The sequence below is a fragment of the Zonotrichia leucophrys genome, chromosome 5 (genome assembly GCF_028769735.1).
Source record: "Zonotrichia leucophrys gambelii isolate GWCS_2022_RI chromosome 5, RI_Zleu_2.0, whole genome shotgun sequence".
NCBI classification, from domain to species: Eukaryota; Metazoa; Chordata; class Aves; order Passeriformes; family Passerellidae; genus Zonotrichia; species Zonotrichia leucophrys.
In genome coordinates this window covers 5,079,448-5,105,061 of record NC_088175.1, presented here as the reverse complement: position 1 = coordinate 5,105,061, position 25,614 = coordinate 5,079,448, and the positions used below count along the sequence as shown (strand labels likewise).

The 25,614-nt window shown below is 49.9% G+C and overlaps 1 protein-coding gene across 2 annotated transcripts; it reads right to left on the bottom strand.

The window, feature by feature from the left end:
- Window positions 1-13,550: 13,550 nt before the first annotated feature.
- On the bottom strand, window positions 13,551-23,110 carry CKB (creatine kinase B). Of its 2 annotated transcripts, none has more exons than XM_064714880.1 (8): window positions 22,987-23,110; window positions 21,912-22,124; window positions 20,645-20,799; window positions 19,638-19,770; window positions 18,569-18,740; window positions 16,996-17,119; window positions 16,112-16,301; window positions 13,551-15,518 (listed from the first exon to the last, which is right to left on the bottom strand). In XM_064714880.1, exons 2-8 carry the CDS (start codon window positions 22,102-22,104, stop codon window positions 15,340-15,342), a joined length of 1,146 nt encoding a protein of 381 aa, XP_064570950.1. In that variant the 5' UTR covers window positions 22,105-22,124; window positions 22,987-23,110; the 3' UTR covers window positions 13,551-15,339. The 2 variants fall into 2 exon arrangements, with proteins under 2 accessions (XP_064570950.1, XP_064570952.1); XM_064714882.1 differs by lacking the exon at window positions 21,912-22,124 and adding an exon at window positions 21,281-21,468 and having other exon boundaries at window positions 22,987-23,093.
- Between the last annotated feature and the right edge of the window lie 2,504 nt (window positions 23,111-25,614).

Genomic DNA, 25,614 nt, shown 5'->3' with positions numbered 1-25,614 from the left:
AGGGAGCACAGAGCACCCCAGAGGGGCTGGGAGGCTCTGGGTGCTCATGGACAGGGCAGGGCTGTCCTGCTCTTGGGGCTGCCAGGGAGCTTGCTCTCACTGCAAGGCTGCCACAAGCAGGAGCAAAAGCTCGTCCTGGCCATGTTGCTGTGGGAAACCACATCCATTTCTCTTCCTGGTGGCCCTTCAGCTCCACTCAGACATGGAAATGAATACTGCAGGGTGAAAAGGGAGACATGGTGGGAGCTTACCAGTGGCAGAAGAAGAGCTCAGTGAGCACCACTTCAAAGGGCCCCTTGTGTGGATTTGAGTCTGGAGCTCAGTGCACTGTTCCCCATATTGGTTCATAGTCTGCTGGAACAAACAGCTCCTGGAGTGAGGCTGCAGCCCACAGGAGCTGCATGGAGGGGCTCATTCCTCTCAGGGCACATGCAGGGAGGTTCCTCTCTGACCCTTCTGCCTGCTCACTTGCAGGTGCCACAGCTCCAGGGGGCACAGACTGAGCCCAAGCTCTCACACACAGTGTGTGGCCACATGAGGCTGGTTTCTCTGGGAAACCAGCCCAAAAACTGTGACAGTTCACAGCAGGGACCAGAGCTGCTGGCCAAGAGGCATCTCATCTTTAAAGGTCACTTTTTAGGTCAGAGCTGCACTCAGGGTGAATCCTGATGGAACAGGGGAGAATTCTGCTGGGTGCAAAAGGGGAGCTGAGCTCTGCTTTGTGCACCAAATAACTTGGGTAGTTTAAAATATCAAAGATGCTTCTCCAATTTTCTGTCTACTGCTGACATTATGAGCTGGGTCTGCCAGGGTGGGCGTTGCATGATGCAAAATAGTCAGGAAAAAAAATGGTCTTATGTCTGGCTAATTCTGCTGAAGGAATGGGGAATTGTGGAACCACCTTTGCAAAGCAGTAGAAGTAAAGGCAGTGACAAAGACATTCATCAAGGCTAAAAATAAAGCAGAGGGATGAGAGCCAAGGTTTATAGGGACAGACATGCTGTTTATTTAACCAGCATCCAGCACTTCTCATTAACTTACTATTGCTTCTACCTTACCCTCCCCTTCTGTCCTCCAACAACATGTAAGAATAAAGAATGCTTCATCCTTGCCTTTTTTTGTCACTCAGATGATGCCTTTTCCCAGTTTTCTGTCTTGGGAGCAGTAGCATTCCACATTTCATTGCAAAGCTGTTTCATTGATCTAGCAGCAGAGTTCAGGGAAGGCAGGGGATGAAAACAAGTCCTAAATTGGGACTGAACCAAAGATAGACATGCTGCTAAAGGAAAAACCAAAAGCCTGGAAGGAAAGCTCTGGATCAGCACGGTGCTGCACTGAAATTTGTGGTTATGCTGATTGCACCTGTTACACTGGCTATGCTGGAGGATTTTCTGGATGCCTCACAGCCAGGCTGTAGGTGTGGATGTGCAGTGAAGAAGAGGAGGCACCCCCAGCCCTGATGGTGCCTAACCAAGGCTGGCACAACATTCAAGCTGAGAACTGAGCCTCAGTCTCTTCTCAAAGGGGACTGAAACCCCCCGGGCTGCAGAGCACCCTCCAGCCTGGCTTCTGCTGCAAGGGGCATAAAAACAGGTTGTCCATGGAAAAGGTTGCCATCTCCAGTTGTGGATGTCCTGTCTCTGAAACAGTTCAAGGCCAGCTTGGATGAGGCTTTGAGCAGCCTGGTCTAATGGGAGGTATCCAAGCCCATGGCAGGGGAGGTGGAAGTAAATGGTCTTTAAGGTCCCTTCCAACCCAAATCATTCTATGACTCTATGAGCAGCTCATTTAGCTCATAGGCCCAATTTGTGCAGCTTGGGAGGACCCAATGAGCTGCTTGTGCTCATTTAGAAATCAGTGCATGTGCAAAGAGTCTGCAGTCACCAGCAAACCTGGGCTCCCAGACCAGTTCTTCAGCCCATAGCTGCTGGTGCTTGTGTGGTGCTGTACAACTTGCTGTTGAGCCTGAAGGGCACAGAGCCTCCTTTCCTCATGTTTCTGGGGCAGACAGCAAAGGAAATGAGGTGTTAAACCCAGTAGGAGCTAGAACACAGCCCTGCTCAGCCTTGATGCCACCGGAGACAAAAAGGGCTGCCAGCAATCCCACTCACCAGCTGCCGTGAGGAAAATCCTAGAGTGTGCTGAGATTTAGGGAAAGGTACTAAAATCTGTCTCTGTGGGTGATGGGGGTCCCTAAATAGGCCATGTCCTGAGGCAGGAGACTGAGCAGAAATGGAGGCAAACCTAGAGGAGGAAAGGTTGGGGTGATCTAAATTATGCTTCTATTTTCAAGCAGGTGGAATAGATCTATGGGTTTGAAAAGGGAGTAGCAGCAGCTCCTTCCCTTGGCACACCTCTCCCAGGCATTGCTGGAGGATTGGGTCAGTTTTTGGGACAGCCACTTGTTCCTCCTCCCAGTGCTTGTATATAACAGGGAGCCAGTACCAGTGTGGGGTCACAGTGGTCACCCCTGCCTGCAGCAAGGGTCCAGCCTAGCAGTCCTGGGAGCAGCACAAGAAACAAGAGCCCCACTGGCACATCCTTCTCCAGGTGTGGATTTCTTCAGCAGAGCAGCCTGGTCTGCTGCTGTGTTACTCTCTATCCCAGAGCTCTGGCTGGCAGGGGTGGCAGCTGGGGAGTGAAGGACAAAACTCTGCCTGATGGTAGCAAAAAGTCTCTTCCTGTCTCAGCTGGTTTCATTTCTCTGTTCTGGTCTGAACACACACTGGGTTGGGGCCAGGACACTTCTGAGCCCTGGTTTCTTGTCTAGTTGCTAAACCAACTTCTTCTTTGGCTGGCTGGAAGCTTTTCTGCTGCCCTTCCACATGGCCAAGACTGGAGCCTGTGTGAAAGAGGAAGGGAAGGTCCTGCTCTCTCACTCAGAGGGAGTGGTGCAGCTCGTACAAGTGTCTGTCACAAGGCAGGAAGAGTAGGAGTCAGACTTTCCCAAGGCTCAAGTTAGATCTCTGTCTGGCTGCTGCGCTGACGTGTGGGACAACAAAAGCACTCTGTTGGTAAATGGAAGTGGAGTCGTTTGAGAAGGTCCCAAATTTTCTTCTTGGCAAAGTGAGGTGATGCGTTTTCACAGTGCTGTGAGAACCTTTCTGGAATTTTCTCTCCTGGAGAAGGGATTCACAGTATGCAAGGAGGACCTTCAGGTTTGTTTTATAGTCACAAGGCTCAGCAAAGAACTAGGAGGAAGCACAATACCACAGCCCTGTGGTTACTTGTCCTGTGCTCAAGCTGCTGCTGTCCTTCCTGGAGGTCATAAACAGTCAGCTCTGAGGATCAGCCAGTGAAGTCTCTGGGGAGCCAGAAAGTCCCTTGGAACTTCACTGTACAGAGCTGGTGCCTGTTTGAAGCTGCTGAAAAGGACTGTGCATCTCATTGACAGCCTGTGGCTGAGGCGTGGCTGCCTGTGCCAGTTGGACCTGGGGAATCCTGTGCATGTCCCAGGGAGGGAGGGAGCTGGGGATCCATGCTGAAGTCTCCCTGGAAGGCTAACTGTGACTGCCTCACTTCCACTGTTGAAGGAAGCAGCAGGCTGTTTTGTGAACCCCTCAGCCTGCAGGGATCCATAAAAATCTCGAGCACAGGAACCTGCTCAGACTGTCTTATGCTTGAATTCAAGAGAAGCTTTCTCCTTTGGCAAAGAAGTGAAGCCACCTCTGGTTTGGTGCTAGCCAGTAGCATCACCCCTTCCCCTCCTGCCCCATCCTGAGCTGGCTGCCAGAACTCCATCCCTCCTGCCATGGTCCTGCTCTCTTGGGCAGCTCCTCCCTACCTGTGACATGCTGCAGACATTGCTCCCAGAGAATACAAGGGAAGGAGCACTTGTCACCAGGAAGGACAGGTCTTTCAGACATCTTTTGAAGCCTCACAGCCCTGGGAGTGGGCAGGGCTGAAGTAATTTGTTCCTGGAGCCAGAAGTCTGGAGGAAAAACAGTTATGGAAATAATAACAACAGTGACAATCAGAATAGGTGGGATTGTGCTCAACACAAAGACAATGTGTTGGCTGAAGCAGGCATCTGTTTCTGTGGAAAAAGTCATCTGCTCCTGTGATGAGCACCCCTCCCTGCCTTTGGGGAGCTGGGAGGAGGAGGCGACAGGAGGGATGGAGGTGGCTCAGTGCACACAGACCTGGCTGTGCCTGGACTAAAGGCAAAGTTTGATGCCTTGGTGTGTGAGTAGGAAAAAGCAAGGGAGCTCTTTGCCCCTTTCACTGCTCCTGGACAGCATCAGCTGTGGCTCTTGTGAACCTCTGAGCCACGCTACACCTCAGTGAGGTGAAGACATCAGCAGAAACCATAATGCTTTGCTTTTGTGTCAGGTTTGGCCCCACTCACCTTGGTGGACTCTGAGGTGACAGTAGGGACCATTTGTGGTTTTAAAGGGGTCACAAATTGCAGTAACTCATGGTGGCCTCAGGTGTGTGGCCTGCAGGTGAATGCCTGGAAACAGAGCCTCAAAGGGAAGTGGAATCCTGTCCACAACCTGTTGCTGTGGGGTCAGCCTGGGCTGAGAGCAGTGAAATTGGAGGTCACAAACCCTGGTGAGTGAAGAACTGTGTCCTTCCTGCTGGCACTGTTTGTGCAGGCAGCTTTCACTGCCCAGCCCAGGCTGAGCCCAGCCCCAATCCAGCCATGTGCTGGGGTTCCTGGTGCACCTGCTGCTGTGACCCCTCAATGTACTCTGTGTCTGGTGGGTGCCCCCCTGACCTGTCACCCCCATGGTGGAGCCTGCCCTGCCAGACCTCAGGGGGCCATGTCCCCCTCTCCTGACATGTGGTCTTGTCACCTGCAGAGTGACATCCAGGCTCACAGAGCATGCCTCAGAGCTGCAGGACTCACCGTCCCACACCAGTGTGGGTCTGTCCCAGGGCAGCCCCACACAGGCAGTGGGGTGGGGGCTCAGCACCTCGGCTGTAGCAGCCGCACCCAGCCCGTTTGGTGTCCCAAAACAGACCTGACACCCTAATGACACTTGCCAAGGGTTTCTCCTGGGCTGCAGTTTCCAGCCTGCGTGAGCATCGCCCGGCTGGAGAGTAAACAATATCCTTTAATAGGAGCAGGCAGCGCCGTTCGCAGCGCGGGGAGCGGCGGAGCCTCCTCAGGCAGCGCTGGGCCGCGGCGGGGCTGCCATGCCCTCATTTGGAAGTCTCTTGCTCGACCCAGCTGCTCGAAATGCGGCTGTTTCCGACGCACAGGCCAAGGGAGGCTTTTTATTTAGAGGATGCTTGGCCTGCTCAGTGTAGAGGGGAAGCCGAAAGGCACCAGCTCTGCTCCTGGGCTCTGCCGGCTGTGACTTGGAGCTGGAGCAGGCCCAGGAGCCTCCCGGGTGTGCTGGTGCTGCCATTTATGGGGCTCCCCCGCCGAACAGATTAGATAATGCTCTCCCTCCTGAGCCCCGGCTTTCTCTGCTCCTCCCGGGAAGGGGCTGCTCTGCGTACACAGGAGCTGCCTTTAAAAATAACCTGAGGAAACAGCCGGGCGGGAGGGCACCGCTCCCGTTTCCATGAGAACACGGGGAACGCAGCCTTCCACGGCAGCTCGGCCCTGGCCTTGCCTTTCTGACCCCGCTCGCTTTCTCCCCAGCTTTTCCCTGCTTTTCCCCCCCTTTCCTTCTCGGGGCTCCTTTGGGTGGGCCCTTGCTGTGGGCCTGCTCTCTGCAGCCTCTCCCGCTGCCTCCCAAGGCCTCTGAGCCCTCCTGGGGTAGCAAAGCCCCATCCTGCCCCCACCAGCACCCCAAGGCAGGGGTCCAACACAGGGTCCCACCCCCAAACGGGCACAGCTTGGAGGATAAAGCCCCCTGTCTGAAACAGTGGGGCTGGGGGCTGAGACAAGGGTTCAGCCACATCTCTAGCAGGGCAATATTGCTGCCAGCTCCTGGGCTGGCACAGGGATCTGTCCTGAGCTGGGCCAGGATGGGGGCCCTGTGATGCTCTCTGCATGCTGACCTGTGAGAAGGACCAAGGTGTCCAGCTGCAAGTGGACCCCAAGGCTTTTCACCTTTCATAGCATGCTTTTTACAGTCTTTTCAATTCCCAAGAGAAATTCTGCAGGAATTTTCTATTTCTGCAGGAAAGGCAGCAGGGAGATGAAAGGTTGATCTCTCCCGAGACCTTTGTACTTTATTTTTACTTTTGTTGTTGTTTTTATTTTAATCTTGAGGAAGGAACAGGCTAAAAGAGGCATACATAAAATCCAGCCAGTTGGGACAAAAATACTTGGTTGAAATCCTTGCCCAGCACTGTGGGTGAGTTTGTACATGAGAGAGACACTCAGCTAAAGGAGGATTCTGCATCTCAGACCAGGATTTTTTATCTTTCTCTGTGTTGCATCTGGAGAAGAAGGAGAGTGACCAGGTTAACCTTCACCTCTGAAGAGGGTGAGCAGCACAGCAGAAGATCATATCCAAGGGCCACCCTGTCCCCAGCCTCAGCAAAGCAGGTTCTCCCTGCTGTGAGATGGGGCTAAGATACCATTCAAGGGCTGGTTAAAAGCCTGAATGATGCTTTGCTAAATGCAGCATTACAGAAGCACAGAGTACTGTTAGCACTAAGCCCAGCATAAGCTGAAGGAGCAATCTTGTTTTCTTTTCCAAGACAGACTTTGGGATTTCCTTCACCTGGGTCAGCACCTGGGCATGTGTCAGGAGGCTTTTTTGGAAAGGAGAGAAAATGCTGTCAAGTTTTCATCTGCATCTAAAACATGTTTTAGCCTCATGCTTCATGCTGAGTACAGTGCCATTGCTTAAAACAAATATATACATCTCTAATTTCCTTGTGTTACTTTCCAAAGATCCCAGTGTCAATGTGGCTTCTCAATAGTCTCTCACCACAAGTCGCCCTTTCTAAGAGGTTCATTTCCAAGTCCCAGAATGTCTCCTAGAACAGTTCCTTTGGAAACTGCAGCCCCTTGGCCATGGCCACCTGCCCTGGATGCCAGTGTGAGCCTGGACTGGCCACCTCTGCCAGCACTCCAGGGCTTTCTCAGTGGGGTGGCAGGACAAGACAGAACATGCTGAGAAATAGCAAGGAGAGAATTGTTATGCCAAGTTCAAAGATTAGTGGTTGGCTTATTAGGTTTTCCCCTGAGCTCAGTATTGAGTAATTCTAAATGACCCACACAGAAGTCTGAAAGGAGGATTAGTAAAGTTTAATGGTGGAGGTTTGAGTTTGGAAGTGTCATGGGACTAGAAGTGCTGCCAAACAACAAAATGTTTCCCCCCTTGCTGGTAGATGTTTCTTAGTATCTTAAAAATTGTTTTAGCTCACTTGCTAGTTTTCTGAGTCTTCTTAATAAGCATTCCCATGCCCATTCAGTCTCAGACAGTTCTTGGGTTTCTAAATGTATTTCATTGTTTCTCTGTATCTTTTTGATGCATTTATTCCAAATGCTTTTTAGGTAATCTAATCTCTGGTTTTGGTGGTCCTTGCTCAGGGCTGGCCTTAACTGGAAGTGAAGAAACTGAGCTGAAAGGCAAGTAAGGTCAGCACTTAAATAACTCCTACAGAAGATGGTGGCTCTCCAGGGAAGTTGCTCCTGGTGGAGGCTTCACTCTTGAACTAAGTAGCATGAAAATAATCTCCATGTGGCCATGTCAATGGCAGTGGAAGTTATCTTAAAAGAGAAGAAGGTTGTTCAGATACCCCAGGGAAGTCCAGCCTGATGGAGAACATACACCAACCAGAAAAACATGTCATTGCTGGTTTTGGCACTGATTCATATAAAAGTATTTGGAAAAGATACACTGGCCATCTCCCATTTCAGCTGACCCACCACTTGGTTTTCTCATAAATACTGTTACAGGGACAATCCTTCATTCCTTGTGAGGAAAAACAAAATACAGTTTCAGCCTGCTTTTAAAGCTCCATCTTATACCACATGCAAAGGTCTTCCCAGGCATATGTTCTGGGGTATCACACCCAAACAGCAGGGCCACCTGAGCCCAAGGCATCTCCAGGGAACAGGAGGGGGCTGCAGAGGGGGGCTCTGCCCCTGGAAACATCCTGGTACCCCAGGAGAGGAGAGGGTCACTGTCCCTTTCTGACACTGGGTAGCAGCTGAGGGTTTCATCCCAAAACATGCAGTCCTGCTGCTGGTGTGAGGACACAAGTGACCACTAGCATGAAATGCTGCCAAGCACCTGTGGCTGCCACAGGGAGAGAGGATGGATGCTCCATGGATGCAGCCAGACTGATGATTCCCACTGGAACTGGGGCCTGGTTCTGTCCAAAATTTAGGTCAGTGCCAGGAGGGGATGCACATGAGCCAGGGCACAGCCCCGTGCTGCCACAGGGACCCTTCCCCACTGACACACTCAGGATCCAGCCTGTGCCAGGGGTGCTGCCCTGCTGGAAGGGACAGGTCTGGCAGAGATGGATGTCTCCATGCCATGCTGAGGTTGTCCTCAGCTCTGTTTCAGCTCAGCAGTGACCCAGGCTGCTGCCTGCAATCTGAGGCTCCCCCCACACTAAGCTGCAAGGTCTCTGTCCTGCTGACAAGTCTCTGCAAAGCACAGGCTTCATTGCAAAAATAAAAACCACACAGAAAAAAAAGGCCAAACCACCAAGTAACAGAAAACACAGACCCTGGGGCGCTGGGCTGGCCAGTCCCTGCTTGCTGGCTCAGTCTGGTGCCCAGGTGAGCCCTGCCCCACTGCAGCAGCCCAGGGAATGAGCTGGAGCAAGCACAGCAGTACCTGGCACTGGGCAGCTCAGCTGCTGCACAAGGTGATGGTGCTCAGGTGCAAGGTGTGATTGCCAGCACTGCTGCATTAGGTGTCCCTCACACAGCCTGCCCAGGGCTGGCTGGAGCAGCCCTGCTGATGATCATCCACCTGGCTCTCTTCCACCTAATGCAGTCAGGAGCTGGCTGCAGTGAGCAGCAGTCTGTACAGTCACCACTGGCTGGGGACTCTGGCCAGGACTTCTGGGCTGTGGGGAGGTCCGTCCATCCATCCATCCATCCATCCATCCATCCATCCATCCATCCATCCATCCATCCATCCATCCATCCATCCAACCAACCATCCCCAGCACTTACCTACTGCTGCTGGGATAGGGCTTCAAAAAGAGTTGGGAGGTGGGAAGCAGGGACATTGAGGGATGTTGTGAGCAGTGCTGTGGGCTGGGGATCAGCCTCTGGAGAGCCACAGGCAGATTTGGGAGCTGCCCAAGCACCTGGTGGGCACAGAGGCTGAGCACTGGGGCAGCTGGGCACTCTGCAGCCCCTGCACATGTGTCCATGCACACCTGACCTTGCATTCCCTCCTCAGCTCTCCTTGGCCTCCAGGACAGCTGTAAGAAAGCTTCAAGGCTCTCCTGAAGCTCTCAGCAGTAGGAAACAGCTGAGCTGTTTGATTTCTCATGGTCCTTCCTGGCTTTAGACAAGTGCAAAGTTTGGGGGCCCCAGCAGCCATCCCTTGGCAGGATCAGAGAGCAGCCTGTGCCACCCACCAGATGGAGGAGGGGAAGGGGCACTGACAAGGGCAAAGGGGGGACATGCCAGAGGGAAGGAGGTAGATACCCATTCCAACCATGAGGGATAGATCATCCTCAAGATGCTCAATGCCTTTTTCCCTTAAAATAATGGCTTATTTAAAAAAAAAAAAAAAAAGAAACAAAAAAAAGGCAGCCATGACTCTCCCATGGAGAGGAGCTGAAATTCTGGGGCCATCCATTGCAATCCCCTTGCCATGCATATTCCCACAAGTATTTCTGGAGCCATCTCTCCCAGACAAGTTCCAGCATGGAGGCTGTTACAGCAACAATCCAAGACAAAGCTATCTCATTGTCCTTGCTGAGCACAGCCCACTCCCTCATGGAGCAGAGCGGTTCCATGGCCCTCCTGTGCCCATTCCCCCTCTCCTCTCCTGCCCACCTGGACAGGTGCAGTCCCTGGCTCCAGCACGGGCTCTGGGTCAGCAGTGCCAGCACGGGATGGCAGTGCCAGCTCCCAGTAATGGCAGCCTGGGAGCTCTGGCAGCCCCAGCAGGGATTAGTGATGATTCAGGGGATTTCACCACAGCCTGCAGGGAGAAGGGCCAGTTTCTGTGGGCAAACCGCAGGGCCTCAGTGAAACACCAGGTTCCCTGCCCGAAATGGCTTCACCAGCCATGCCCCAAAGCCACCTGGTTTGCTCCTCACTGCCTCCAGCCTGTCCCTGGCCAGCTGGGACAGCGCAGCAGGAGGAGTCACCTCTGTGCCAAAGACAGTGCCCAATCTCCATCAGCTCCCATGGGCAGAGCTGGCACTAGAGAGAACCCTCCAGCTTCGCTGCAGTTTGGATGTGCAGCACATTTGAACTGCAGACAGACAGACAGACAGACACTATTCACACCCCAGCAAACCTGCCCTTGGTGCAGCACATCTGAACTGCAGACAGACAGACACTGTTCACACCCCAGCAAACCTGCCCTACTGAATGTGCTCACTGCTCTGCTGGACCAGGCATGGGGTTTCAGGTGAGTTAATTCAGTAATTTTCCAGTCACTCTTCCCCATGTAATCCAGGAAAGCTTTGCTGTGCTTGAGTGCTACCATCAAACACCATCACAATAAGGCACTGCTGCTGACACTTCCAAGGTCTTCCAGGTTATTCTCAGTTTCACTCCCTGGTCATCAATAATGGATGTGGAAAAAGCAACCAGACTGCAGCTGTCAGCCAAACCTCACACCCACCTGCACAAAACACAGGGAAAAGCTGAGGTCCTTGCAAAGATCTGGAGCTTGCATGCATATGGTAAATTAAACTTCACTTTTGGTTCTATTCTGAAATTGCATTGAAGAAAGTTCAGGGTTGCCCATTCTTGTGTATTTTTAGCTGAACTTTTCACATTCATTAAAAACTTCAACGTTAACATTTTTCTACCCATTTTCCTGGGTGTTGAACATGAGGCATTCTGCCCTTTTAAAAGTTTAATTCATATATATATATGTATGTGCATATATATAAATGTTTTCTCAGAGTCTTACTCACTGGCTGAACAAGAAAAACAAAAATCTTTGGTAGGTTTGGATGCATCTGAGTTTATTTTTACCCTGTCTGATACTGCAGAATTTCCCTGCTAATTGTCAATCCCAGGCTGAACTCATGCTGCCAATTTGATCACTAGACTCACACTGTGGGTGTAGCAGGTACTGCTTCTCACCTGGCACACTCAGCCTGGCTCTGTGCAGCATTTGGACAAAAAAACCTGCCCAGATTGTGTTCCAAAAGGTGGGGGAAGCCCCGTGGTTCAGCACTGACACCTTGGGCAGCCCTCACCTCTGGCCAGTGGCTCGTGGCTGGTGAGGTGCTCAGGGACTGGGAGTCCAGGGCAAGTGTCCCATATGGGTCTGGGGCTTGTGTGATTTCTTTGTAAGAAAATAAATCTAAAATGTCATAACCAGGGCAAGAGGGTCAAGCAATGCAAGAGGCCCAGTTGTGATTAGCTTCTCATCTTGTGCTGTGGGGTGTTCTCCATTGCTGGGCTGGGCTTCCCTCCACTGCAGAAAAATAAAGCCCAACAAAGCCCCATGATAGTGGGGAAGTGCCCTGCCCCACTAGGGGAGAGCTGGAGAAAATGTCACCCAGGCTATTTCCAGCTTTGTAACTATGTGTTTTTAGGAGGAGGGAAGGCAGACTAGCCAGAGGAATGTGGAGCAGCCAAAGGAGCCTGCTGGCCTGCTGCTTCCCCAGGGGAAAAGCAAAGCAAACAGGAGATGAAAAGCTTGTGATGCCATCTCCATCCTCAGAAGAGTGCCTTGCCTACCACACTACCACATTTTTTGTGTGTGGGTGTGTGGGTGGAGAAAAGAACAAAGATCACTCAAAGTCTTCTGCTCAAGTTATTCCATGTTGCGTAAAAATATGGTAATGCTCATCTGAGGACAGGCTGGAGCCTAAACACTCCCAGGTGAGTGCTGGAGACATTAGGCAATAGCACCTTCCTTTTCCTTCTTGGCCTAGCAATGGATGCTGAGCAAAATGGAAAGCTGGGAGAAAGCACTGCCCTGCCCTAGGCTGTGGTTGGAGCTGAGCAAGAATCCTCTGTGGAAAGCCGGACTGGAGCAGGAGCCTCCTGTGCCCCAGGCAGAGCACTCACCAGGCATCCAGCAGGTAAAACCACCTTGCTCCATCCCTTATTTTTGTGAGAGAGGAGGGTTTGGCCACCTTGTCCTGGGAAGCAGGAGCCACTCTGGAGCAGCTGGAGCTGCTTGGGAAGCAGCCACCCTGTCCCTGAGCTGGCCAGAGGCACAGGGAGGCACAGAGGCACAAGGGAGCGCGCGGGGAGCCTGAGCCCTGCTCTAAGGGCTGGGAGCCTCCCCTGCCAGGGCTGTGGTGCTGAGCCCACAGCAGGGTGAGACACCATGAATCACTTTCCAGTAGATAGCACAGAAGTGGGATAAGGAGCATTTAAGCTGCCAGTGAGTGTAACATGAGAGGCAAATGGTTTCCCAAAGAGATTCATTTCTTGAGCAAGGGCTCTGGGGTGCCAGCAGGCAGCGCGCTGCCTGTGCCACACGTGTCCAGAGGCAAGGCTTGGCACCCCACCAGCCAGGGCTGGGCAGCTGCTCCCTGAGGGAAGCAGGAACAAGAGGAAAATGTAATGACAAACAGAAATTTCTCTTTAGAACATTATAAAAGGGGTGCATGTTTTGTAGCACCCGAGGGACAATGTGCCAGCCTGGAGGAGCAGGGGCAGTGAAACAGGACAACACAAGGGGCTGCCTTGCAGCAGCAGGATGGCAGCAACCATCCCTGCTCCCCTGTCTATAGGGGAGAAAAGCTCAGCTGAAACATCACAGGAAAGCCCAAAGATGGCCCAAAGGGCTCCTGGCCCCTCTCCTCCCCCCAGCACTGCTGGGACCAACAGAGCAGTCCCTGTTCCAGGCCTGATGAGGACACTGCCATTACTGTGGGGGTGATGAGAGCAGGAGTCACACGGCTCCTTTCCAAAAGCTATGGGACACAGGTGGTTAATGCAGGCTCCCTGGATAAAGCACAGCACTGACTGATAACCTTCCTCTCCTCTCCTGCCCCATGGCAGCCTGCCAGCACCTGGCACCATTTTCAGTGCCCAGAGCACAAACAAGGCTGCTCCATACAATCCATAATGGGCACCCAGGGCACGAGGGTGAGTAATGCCAAAGACCAAACCAAAGCTTTTAAGGTGAGGGGGCAGGAGCTTTAATCTCTCTCTTGATCAGAGGTTTTTAGAAAGTCCCACCTGGGGTTGGTCACAGTATCCACCTTTTGCCAGGACACATTCTTTCCCTGAAACACTTGCAATTGCTTTGCTTTGTACAGGCTGAAACAAAAGCATGGTCGCAGTCGCACGGCAGCAACACGAGGGAACACAGCAAAGGTAGTGCGTGGGAAAGAAGACCAATTAAAAAGAAGTATTTTCTAGCTGGATGCAGGCATTAAAGACTGGCTTGCTGCTTTGAGCACAATTGTTTAGCCAGCTACAGGTGTTGCCTCACACTGCAGGGACTCAGGGGCTCAAAGCAGACAAATATAACAGCTCTGAGGGGTTAAGAACATAGGAGAAACAAGATGCATAGAGAGAGAAATGTTTTTATTAGTCCAGCTGATATAGCTAGAAAAAAATAGACAAGTTTTCAGGCAACTCCTTTCATTAGGTAATTGCTGTGAGCGCAGTAACGACGCTGTGTTGAGGAGAGGCACCACTAAATGAACACTCTCTGATTACAAGAAGCAGAACCAGCTATTTGCCAAGCGTCTGTGAACAGTGACATGAAGCACAGCATGGGGGATCTAAAGAATATACAGAACCAACCGGTTGTCTCTTGCACCATTTTCTCTTCCCTGCTCTCAGAAGCTTCACACAAAAAACTCCTGTGCTGATTAACTCAAATACAGGAACACCCAGTACAGAACAAAACTCTTACATATGATCTCCTCTCCCCCACCCAATTAACTTTGAATACAAAGTTTCACATACAAAGCTGTATTAAAATAAAAAAAAATCTTATCTGAAATGTTCACTCAGCCTTTTCTCACCAAAATTAAATTAGCTTACCCCAGCTGGAATCATCTCTTCAGCTAAATGACAGCCTGCAATCACAGCCTTAGAAATATCACAGCCTTTACAAAAGAAAGCTTCAGTTATCTACACAAACCTATATAAAGCTGCACGCCAAGGAGCTCTGCATCAACCCCTCATCACGCTCCCTCCATCAAAGCTGTGTTTTAGCAGTGGGTAGAGCTGCTGAGCAGGTGCATCTGCATGAGCTGCTAAGGCTGCTCTTCCCAAGGGTCTGATGCTCCCAGTTAGCAATACTTGTGGGAAATGCTGCTCCTGTATGTTAATAATGTGATGCTTCCACACAGCAAGCACACATGTACAGCTGTTCTGGAGAACAGACCTACTTGATGCAATCTTGAGCTCATATCCAGACAACTACCTGAGCTTGCAAGCCAGGCCCAGTTTGGGAAAAACTATTTAGCAAGTTTTAATTGACTGTACTGCTCAGTTTTAGGTTCATGGGGCAACCGGTGCAGGGGCCAGTGAGAGTCAGCTGACTAAAGCTCATTAGTAGCTGGTACTTTCCTGTAAGCGGCAGCTTCCAGCCCCTATCTCTGTCCTGGCTGAGCTGAAATCACTTGAGAAGCATGGGCTGAATTAATCTAGGCTTCACCTCACCCCTTAAAGTGTTGTTGTTTACACTAGCTGTGTTGAAGACAAGCTCCTCCCCACAAAGCAGCTCAGGGTCACTAATACCATGGGCTGGAGTCTGACCTCAGAGCCTTGCCCTGCAGCCCCGAGGGCCCATCTGAGAGAGCAGCAGCCCTCTGTCCCCAGCCCTGCCTCCCCTCACTCACAGGAACCAGCCTGGCTTGCAGTACTCAGGATAATGAGTTTACAGTTGGCATGAGCAGATGCACAAGTCAAAGCCTTGGAGGTAGGGCATGTTTGCAGTGACTCATGTTTAACATTAGTTCTCAAATTTACAGCAACTACAATCAAGTTAAGAGGTTCAACTTCTGAAACTGCTTTAACAACATTTCAACTCAGCTGGTCTGCAGCAGCACACCTAGGAAGATGTGCTTGCACACAAAACCAGACCATCTAGCATAACTATGAAAACCAAGTCACTTAAATCTCAAAGACATTCAGTTAACATATCTAAGACATCTCAGGCCAAACAATAGTTTATTTCATTTCTTTTTCAGCAACATCTCAACCATCAAAAAAATAAACTCTAACACAGATGGATGGAAGACTTCTCTACAGTGTAACTAAGTGGGCTCTGACCCCAAGGGTTTGAATTGGAGTGACATTTTATTATTCATCCAATAAGTTAGGAAGCATGAGAATAAAGTGCTTTATTTCTGAGCTGGCATGAGGTCATCAATGGACTGGCCTTTTTCAAGGCGTTTCTCCATTTCAATGAGGAGCTTCACTCCATCCACCACCATCTGCACCAGCTCCACCTCAGAGAAGCCGAGACGATCAGCATTGGAGACATCAAACACTCCTCCAACAGCAGCTGTGTCCACACCACCTGCAGGCAGCAAGAGATGCAGTTACAACATTGACCTCAGCCCCAGCAGGTGAGTCTGCCTTTCCTCCCTCACCAGTGTGAGGCAGGGACACAGCAGGACCATTCTCCACAAGCTGCCACTGGTGCCTCATCCTACATGCAGGAAGATAAAGCCCTGTGTGACTGCCAACACGAACCACAGAACGTGCAATTAGGCCAGTTCTTTATTCTTCTGACCCATGAGCAATCTAACCTGAGGTCACAAGAACCCACTGGAGCCATCTCCTTGCCATAGTTAAACCAGGATTCCCACCCTTGCTTATGAACAGGAACAGCTGTCCCCAGGTCCACCTAATCTGGTGCTCAAAATGACACACAGGACATTAACTACACAGCCAGACAAAGGACATACTAAGTAGACAGCTGGCATCCTCAACTCCTCCACTATGCAATTTGAAAACTTTTTTCTCTACATGTGCTTGACAAGGGTTTCTTTTGGGTGGTGTGACAGGCACTGACAGTGTGAACCAGAGATGGCTCTGGCCATAACCAGGCATTTGCTGGTGTCCTAAGGCAGACTGACTCAGCCCATCAGTGTTATTATCAACTCTCACCTGTGCCTCGTTTCTGCAGCCTAAGTTTCTTGAGGACTTCTCCAAATTTCTCATGTTTCCCAAGGTGTGGGAGCTTGATGTGCACACCAGCACGCAGCCCCGTTCCAAGGTTGGATGGGCAGGTCAGGATGTAGCCCAAGTGTGGATTCCACATGAACTCGTAGTTTTTGGCCTTGAAGAGACTTTCTATCTATAAATAGAAAGAATGAATGTTTAGAGATTGTTCTCTACCTTAAGATTGTAGAACATCCATTAGTGCTCACTTGCAGCTTCAGTCACTCAGCAACAGCCACAACACTCAGAACAGCTATTTCAGCCACATAAGCCTCCTCCCTGTGGAAAAAATGGCCACCAACAAGGGGCTTTTCAGGCCTTCATCTTGCTCCTAGCAGTGAGACTGGCTAAGTTTAAAAGCTACACTCCTTATGTCACTATCTGTTGGGAAGATGGATTTCATACGTGCCAAGCTGGCACATCTTATGATCAGGAAAGGGGTTGGTAAAGCTCAAGCTTCTATCAAGACCAGAAATAGAGAACTTGAGCCCAGCTTTGCCCATGCACATTAAAGCAATCTCTCCTCCTCCCCAAGGTGTCTCAAAGTTTTAGAAAACTATGTAGAATTTCTTTAAAATACAGTTGAGACATCTGGATAAGGGTGCCACCACATCAAGCAAACATTCTAGATTACACAGCTGCAAGGCTTTTTGCCAAAACACCTGTTTTGGAGCCCTCACAGCTCTGGATCTCATCAGGGTGTGCTCAGAGATCCAGGCTGTGAAACACAACCATGGAGGACTCCAGAGGGGGCTTGAAAGCTGCATTCTGAGCTCTAACCAGAGAGCCATGTGCCATTTGAAGCTACAGCCCAGCCAATGGTGATTTACCTTTGTTAGTCCAGTACAGAAGCGGCTGAATACTTCCTTCATGTTGCCACCTTTCTGCATGGAAATAACTCTAAGGTGATCCTCCTCATTGATCCAAACAAGGAAAGTCTTGTTATCATTGTGCCTAGGAGACAAAGCAATCAGTTTGCTGTCTTGCCCACCTCACATTTTGAAGATGACCCCAAACTGCTCATCACTGCAGTTTTTAGTTCAAGATACTCACTTAGCTGCTTCAACAAGATTGATCTTCCTTCTTTTGCCCACACAGGACCTGAGTTAAGCTGGCAGTTGTTACCCTGCTCTTTTCAAGAGGTAATTTGAATTGGCCTTTACAGAGTAATAACATGGCATTACCTAGTCTTACAGTATCAAACCTAAAACCCCTCATCACCCTAGCTCACTGTGGCTCCAGATTACAAATTAAAGTATTTCTGCTCAGCAATTTGCAGAAAGGTGATCAATAGACTTTGAGGGAGTCCTGTACAATAATGTTCCTAATGACACCATGTGTAACAAGCCTTTTTAGCAGTATTTTGTCAGATTATGTCAAATTGCACTTCGTATCTTGCTTTCACTATGAATTTTAGATCAGGGCTCTTCAGAGATGCTATATAAAAATCCTCTGAACAATGGGCTCCTCCTGCCCCAGCTTGCAGCTGACAGCAAGTAGTATCATCCTTGTTTATCTTGCTAGTAATTTCTGAACTTGATTAGGATCAAAAATTAGCTAGTACCCGAGGAAAGTTATTTATGCAGACAACACTAAGATATTACACACTTCAAGTCTGTAGATTAGTCATGCTCAGATGACAGTGCTATCTGGTGCTGGCAATCTGCAGGTAGATGATGCAATCTTAAAGGTGACCTACAGAAACAAAGTGTGCTTCCTCTGGGTTGTACTGAAACAGCTGCAGTAATAAGATTGGAGCATTCCTGTTGATAAAAACCTAGCCCTTAGCTTACAAGGGAGCAAGTTAATTATGCTGCAGAAGCTCCTGAGATGCAGTTTTATGTAGGTGACCTACATTTAAAACAAGCAGAATCCTTCTATTCCACACCTCTGCATCAGACCATCCCTGCCACTGAGTCTCTGGGGACAGGGGGAGAGCTCATCACTAGCACAGATAAAGCCATACCGGCCCAGCACCAGTGAGTTTCTGCAAGCAGAAATGAAGAGACTACAGGGGAGTAACCATGCATCCAGGATCACCCCTGAGCTAAGACAATGCTATGGTTGTACCACAAGTTACTCTCAACTCTTGTGGGAAAAGCTGACTGTAGTGGCACATCTGCTCCCTTAGAAGTGATCCACTTCCACAGGCTGATTCAGTTTTTGCATGGTAGCTCACTAACCCATGCAGGCCCTGGTTCTGGGCTAGCCAAGCTGGCTTGTTCTTACCAGCATAAGAACACTTGTCAAAATTTTGCTGGTTAACTGCAAGTTCTCTGTAGAAGTTTCTCATCAAATACAGTAATATAAGGTGAGAAGTTACTACTTTGCCCAATAGTACAAGTCACCACTGAAGCAGCAAGATTTTAACTTCTGTGACTGTTTCCTCACAGACATACTCACCAGATACCCCTGGCATCAGGCCAGTCTCGTGCCATCCCAGATGCCAAGAGAAGAGGAGAAACTGGCTTGTCAAACAAGAAGTGGTCATCAATCAGCTGCTGCTGCTCTGCATCAGTCATGTTCCTCAGAGCATAGTACTTCCCCTTGAGATCACCATCCAGACTGCCCAGAGCTGAAAGAGAGAGACTCTTTTAGAATGGGGCTAAAGGTTCTACACTTTCCCAGCATGTTGGAGACCACACACAAAGTATGGCAATGTTTGATCTGCTGGGTCTGGTTCCTCTCTTGCTTTCATCTGCAATAGCAATGCCCTTGTGGCAGAACCTGAGGCAGTATCAGATGATTTGTCTGCACCTTCCAGGCTTATACAAGTAGCCTTTGTTCCCTTACATGCAGTATAGAATCATTACTGCTGCTGAACTCTACAAACGGAGACTGCTTTTTCTTCCAAGGAGAGCCAAGGTAATGAATATAACAAGCAGTATTATTCTAGTCAAGGACTGTTACCCTGCCCTTGAGAGGTTTTGAAACAACTACACTCTCAGCCTCCAGAACTGCACCTTGAGCACTGGGAGGCAATAGGGAAAAAAACAAAAAACAGCTGAAGAGCTTCAATGAAAACCAGTGCTTATTCTAGTCAGCTGCAGATTTGGAACAAGACTACATCTCTAAGCAAGCTGAACACTAATGAAAGTCAATTAAATGCAGCCACAAAACACTGCACCCCATGACTCAAGCGCTGTAGTTGCTACATACCTGTTATATTTCAGGTTTGAGCCCTGATGAACCAACCTCTTTCCCCACACACACAGACAGAAGCTTTTGAGATCAGCAGAGGTCAACTTTAATGCAGTCCAACTTCCCTCTGCCATGTGCTCTCGCTCTCAGCTACAAGCTGCAATGCTGAGGCAGCTCTAAAGCAATGAGCCTTTTCCAGGGAAAGCTCCAAGCTCAGACTAAATCTCCAGGGAGGTGCCTTTTGCCAAGTGCCTCCATTTTCAAACTGCAAAGAGCACCTCTTGCACAAAGGACAGGACAGTGTCCCTGGTGCACCCAGCTCTCACCTTACCTTCGACAGAGAGTTTCTCGATGGCGCGCCGCTCTCCTCGACTGCAGTGCGGGGGAAGGCAGAAGCCACGGATGCTCCTGCCAGTTCTGACACGGGAACTCAGCACGTAATTGGGATCCAGGTCATCCCCTCCCTGCAAGGGGAGCAAACCAGCAAGCATAACCCTGGCACCAAGACACCTAAACACACGTAGCCTCCATGCATTTAAGAATGCACTTTACACCTGAGGCAGTGACTCCCTGGCCTGTGAGGCAGTGCCTCATTTCAGGGCAATTCTCTTCAGCATCATATCAAGTGTAACACAACTCCTTCTCTGAGGTCAAGGCTACAGATACTAAGTAGCCCTAGAAGACAGGGATATGACCAGAACATCAGCTCCATGTCTGTTTCAGACTGTGGTCTGGACTTCTGTTATCCCTTACAGATCTGCAATCTAGAGACATCAACATGAGGCAAAAATCTTCTTTAGGTATGAGAATTATTCTTTACTGTTCTCCCAAGTCTCTTTATTTTCAACATGATTTATGGCTAGCGAATCAATATGGAGTTAGGAACTCCCAGAGTTTAGCTAACAGCAACCTTTAAAATCTGTAAAATTAAGAATCCTTACTCCTAGCTGTAAAAATATTTATTCAATGGCATGACACCATCAGCTGGTAATTAAGATCCAAGATCAGACATAAGAAAGTGTTTAAATTTTATGGTAGTCCTTGATTTCCAGGGCAGTGTTTAGGTTAGAGCCCACAGCTCACAGAAACACACACTGAAGGTGTTTGGCACAACCCACGCTGCAGCAGCACCTGAGAACAGCTCCTGCTGCACACGAGCTGCCCAGCCACTGACATCCCACAGCAGCAAGCTCTTCAGGCTGCCTGCACCAGACTCACAGCCCAAGTGCCCCTGCTCAGTGGAAGCAAGGGGACAGAGCCTGAGCAACCAGCTTAGGCAGCTGCCAACACCTTCACAGTCCTCAGACCAATAATCTGTAATTGATCAAAACTTTATACCTGCAGGTTATCAGCATTCAGGTCAGTCTTGTGCTGATCACTTGGTTTGTAGCCACCATGCCTGTCTTCAATAACTGGATCAAAGAGCTCCTTGAACACTTCATAGGATTCTTCATCACCAGCCACACATCCTACTGTCATTATGAAGGGATGGCCTGGAGTGGTAATAAAGTCAGAAGAGCTAAGTTTGGGTGACATTTGGCTATACTCCAGTGCAGCACTAACCAGGCAAGTTCTTTAGTGGCAAGTCTAGTCACTTAGAAGTTCATTCTTACATAGAAACATTTGGAGAGACCCTACATTTTACACTTCATCCAGTTTGTCAAATGCAGTGCTATGGAAACCCGTAGCTATTGTCATTAAACCAGGCTCATTTGTCAAGCTTGGTTTAGGACAAATTTGCACAGCACATCTAATTTGACTAGCTAATTTAGATCACTGCATAGAACTTTATGGCTAAACAATCATGCTTTGCTGCAAGCAAGCATGCTTTGCTTTTTGCTCCTTCTGCTACAGAGCTACATTTCTGTAGTCTGCTCATAAATGCCACCTCCACAAGATTAGTTTTAAGTCACCATATTCAAAAGCACCAGTTACTTCAGCTGGTTCACACGGAATATTCTCAATGCATTTTACCAGGATTATCAACCCCAGTCTGAATGACATCATCCAGGGTGAAGCCACTGGGCGTGACTCTGTCTCTCAGTTTCTCGTATAATTCCAGGGTTAGAACTTTGGCCATGTGGTTGTTGTGGCTGCTCAGGTCCGGATACTCCTCATCAGGAGGCAGTCTCTGATTATTTAGTTGGGCCATTTTGATATTGCTAGAGTAAAAATAAATACTGTAATGTTAACATGTAAACACATCTGCTCCCCCTTTTTCATAGAAGTGCTAGAAAACATAATGTAACCAGTTTGGAATAGGAAGAGACCAAGACTGCCAGGTAATCTTTTTTTCCCCCCCTCCTCAGATGAGTTATAATTAGAACGCATTTGGTTTGACTTTTTTTTTCTCTCCAGATTGAAAGTATTTAGCAGAGCAGTTACATAATTGAAGTGTCTGGGAATTGGTGTGTCAGATCACAGCATGAAACATAGCTTGATGGAAACATGGCCTCCCAACAGAGCCATGCCTTTAGAGCAGTCTCTCGATGCTTTAGATTTGTCCCTCAGTAGCTTGAGAACTTTGGGTTCTCAAGCATTGTCAAGAAGCACTTCCAGTCAGGAGGGAGAACAGATCATTATGCAGACCTAACGATCCCATTACCTGGGTTGTCAACCCCAGTCTGGATACAATCATCCAGGGTAAATCCACTGGGAGTCTGTTTATCCCTCAATTTCTGGTACAGGTCCGGGGTCAGCACCTTAGCCATGTGATTGTTGTGAGCTTTCAGGTCAGGGTACTCCTCCTCAGGCTTGTACTTCATCTTCAGGAGGTTGTGGCTGTTTGAGAAGGGCATGGCTGACCCTACCGCAGTCACTGGGGGAGAAAGACGGGAAGCCTTTCACTGGGGGTTTGGCAGCCTCCGGACCGCCCGGGGGAACGCCAGGCACCCAAAAGGTCACCTTGGCTCACGTTCCACCCGCGCCCTTCACACCTTTGCGGCTACACCACCTTCCACAGGCGCCGAGGAGGAGCAAAGAAAGAAAGTTCTTCACCTCCAGCAGCCTTGCCCCGTGCCCACCATCCCGGCCGCGGGGGCACAGGTTCTCCCGGCTCCGGGGCGCCGCCCGGCTGAGGGGACGCGCCCAAGGTCGCAAGGAGCAGCCGTAGCACAGCGGGCGGACCCCGCGCGGCTCCGGGGCTCGGCCGGGCCGCCCCAGCCGGGGGTGCTCGGCCCCGCCGGGACCCCGGGCCGGCCGGCAGGTGAGCGGGGCGGCACCGCCGCACCCTCGGTGAGCGGCCGCGCCTCCTCTCGCCGCTGAAGGGCGAGGGGAGCCGGAGCGACGGCGCCCTCCGCGTCCGCGGACAGCCGGCTGCTCCCCGACCGGGGAGGGGAGGGCAGCATCCAACAAGCCCTTACACAACAGACGGCTCCCTCAGGGGACCTGGACGGGGCGAGCGTATGTAACTACCCTGCTAAATACCGGGTTAATCTGGTTTTAGAGCCCAACCAGCCCGGCGAGCACCTGCGCCGCTCCCCGCGCCCCCCGCCCCGGCTGCGCCCCTGCCCCGCGCCGCCCCTCGCGCTCCTCCTCAGCCGGACCGGCTCCACCCCACACAGCGGGGGAGGAAAAAAAAAAAAAAGAGAAAGAAAGAAAAAAAAAAGCGAAAAAAAAAAGGAAAAAATAAAATCCTTTGTTTAAAGGCTGCAGAATAGCTCGGCTGCCCCGGGACTTACCGCGGGCTTCGCAGCTACAGCAAGAACCTCCGCAGGGCTCCGCGTACTACACCGCCCGAATCCGAGTGAAGCTCCAGCAGCCCCGCCGCGCGTCTTTTATATAGAGTGCCAGCCCGCAGCCCCATTGGCCGTTATTTATAGCCCATTCATTCCATTGGGCCGCACAGCCGCGGGCGGGGCGGGTGCTGCGCCGCCGGCCGGGCCCGCGCTCGCCGCCATTTTGCTCGGCGTCGGGGAGGTCGGTGGTGGGTGGCGGGACCCTGCGGGCCGCTCCCGCGGCGCTGAGGCGGCCCCGGCACTGTCCCGTTACCACCGGCGTAAGGGCGGGAATCCATCTCGTGTGCCACCGGCCGGGGCGTGCCATCGCACACCAACTTGGCTGGTTGCACGCTTCACACCTTTGCCAACACCTTGGTCGGGAGTTCAAACGCGGCTCTGATAATGCATCACCCCTAAGGAAGGGTTATGTGGCGTGCGGACTGGCCGTGCTGTGAGCCGGGTGGGTGCCCCGAGCTGGCAGAAGCGCTGAGGCGGCTGCGGATGTGGCGCCCAGCCCCCGGCAGCCCGGCTCTGCAGAGGGAGGACCTGCACCTCGCCTCCAGCACCTGCGAAACCGTGGGCTCGTTTTACAGCTTAATTCGAAAGGAAGTAGGGTGATGGTGTAAATCGCAGTGAATCCTCTGCTCTTGTCATGTGCCAAAAAAAAAAAAAGATTCTTCAGCTTTGATTGGAGAGAGGGTGATTTCCTGCTAAAGACGGGCACAGGAACTCTGGGATCTGACCCACCTAAAGCTCACCTGAAATTCACGAAAATAGTGACTTCCACTGGTCTTTGAAGGAATGAGCAGGTTTGTCCCAAAGCAAAGATGCAGCTGAGAATCCTGCTGTTTGCGGAAATTGCAATATGTTAACAATGTGAATGAGTATCTTGATTTGACTTTCACCTTTACATAATGGTATCTTTATCTTTCTCTGACGTGTTTCTCACAGCAGAACCCATGTTTATCCTCCTGTCCAAACAGAGTGTATTTATCTGTGAGAGTGCAGATCTGAGTTCCAGAGTTGCTTTCCTTGACATGAGCTGTGAATGTCAGGAGACATCACCTGAAACTTTCCCCATCACAATCCTTTCAGCACCATGACCAGTACCCTCACCCTAACAACAAGAAGCATATGCACTTTACTGTTAGGACTTAAAAATAATAATATACATATAGAGGGAATCATTGCAAAATAAAAAGCCTAGACTGCTTCGAATAAAAATGTGCTGTGTTTGGCTGCCATCCAGATTTCCGAGTTATTCCAGGTCTGGTAGACTGAGATGCTGAGTATACAGATCTCCAGGAGAAGCCAAGGGCTCAGCATCTGTGCAAGTCCGGTCTCAGCTTCCGGATCAAAGAACAAATCCTCTCTCTTGGTCTCCTCTGCACTTTTAACCTCACAAAGTCTTCCCCTACACACCAATAGTTTCACACAATGCTCATGCTTCAGAATAGTGTAAATTGCAAATAATGCATGGCTAGACAAGTACCAAATCAGAAATATACTAAAACCATTTTCTTACATTATGGCATATTTTCGTGGTGGTGTTCTCCACAAAAAGAAAAAAAAAAGCCAGTAAGGGTAGGTTCTGAAGGCTCCTTTTATCTTATTCCATAATCTATTGCCACACAAACAAAGAAGCAATCAACTGTTCTGTAGTTTAATTGTTCAGGAGATTTGTGGAGTCAAGGTCACCTCAAGATCCAAAACCCAAGGATCCATTTCATTGCATATGCTCTTTTTCTTCCAGTCTTGCAGAACAAGGAATACCAGTCATGGTGAGCAGGTAGAAGTCTCAGTGTGCCAAACATTACAGCACTTCCAACACAAACACACACCTCTTCTTCACAGAACTTGAGTGACATGGAAAGAGTCAGGAACATAAAATCACTAAAATATATCCAATTTACACATTTGACAAACAGTGCTCCCCGTACTCCCCTTTTCTCACCACTGTTTGACAAATTTCTAGCACACAGTAAGTCAGAAGTGGCTGGGTTTTACTCAGACAGCATTTAAAGATTTGCTGAAAGCTGTGTGTAAATTGGATCCTATCTTTGTCACAGCATTCCGTGCCAGCTTCCCTAGTGACTTAATTACAGATGCTGTGCCCTGTGTCAACAGCCTCTGATCACCCGTTTTATCTGCCTCATCTGCTGGGAAACACTGGCATGGATAAGCCTGTATGGCCTGTTAGACTGTGATAAGGGCACCAATACTCACTTTCCATGCTGGGATGGTATCTTAGTGAATACTGATTTATATGCTACATTTCCAGTTGGAAAGGTGGGCTGATTACTCCAGAGATCTTTGCACTGAGCTTTAACAATGAAGAATTAAGGGAAGTTAATCAAGGGCCACGCAGTTAACTTCCTAAGAGGCTTAATTATAAATGTTGTGTGGTGTGCAAGTGCAAGAGGAGATGGGTGTTAGCCAGTGAATGTATCTTCTGAAATTACTTTTGTGAACATAATATGAACCTGGAGAATTAGGGGATAAACATCATCTTGGAAACACAGAACAATATTCCAAATTAGGAGACAACAAGAGAAAGTGGTTTGCTGTGAACAACTGAATTGTTTCCAA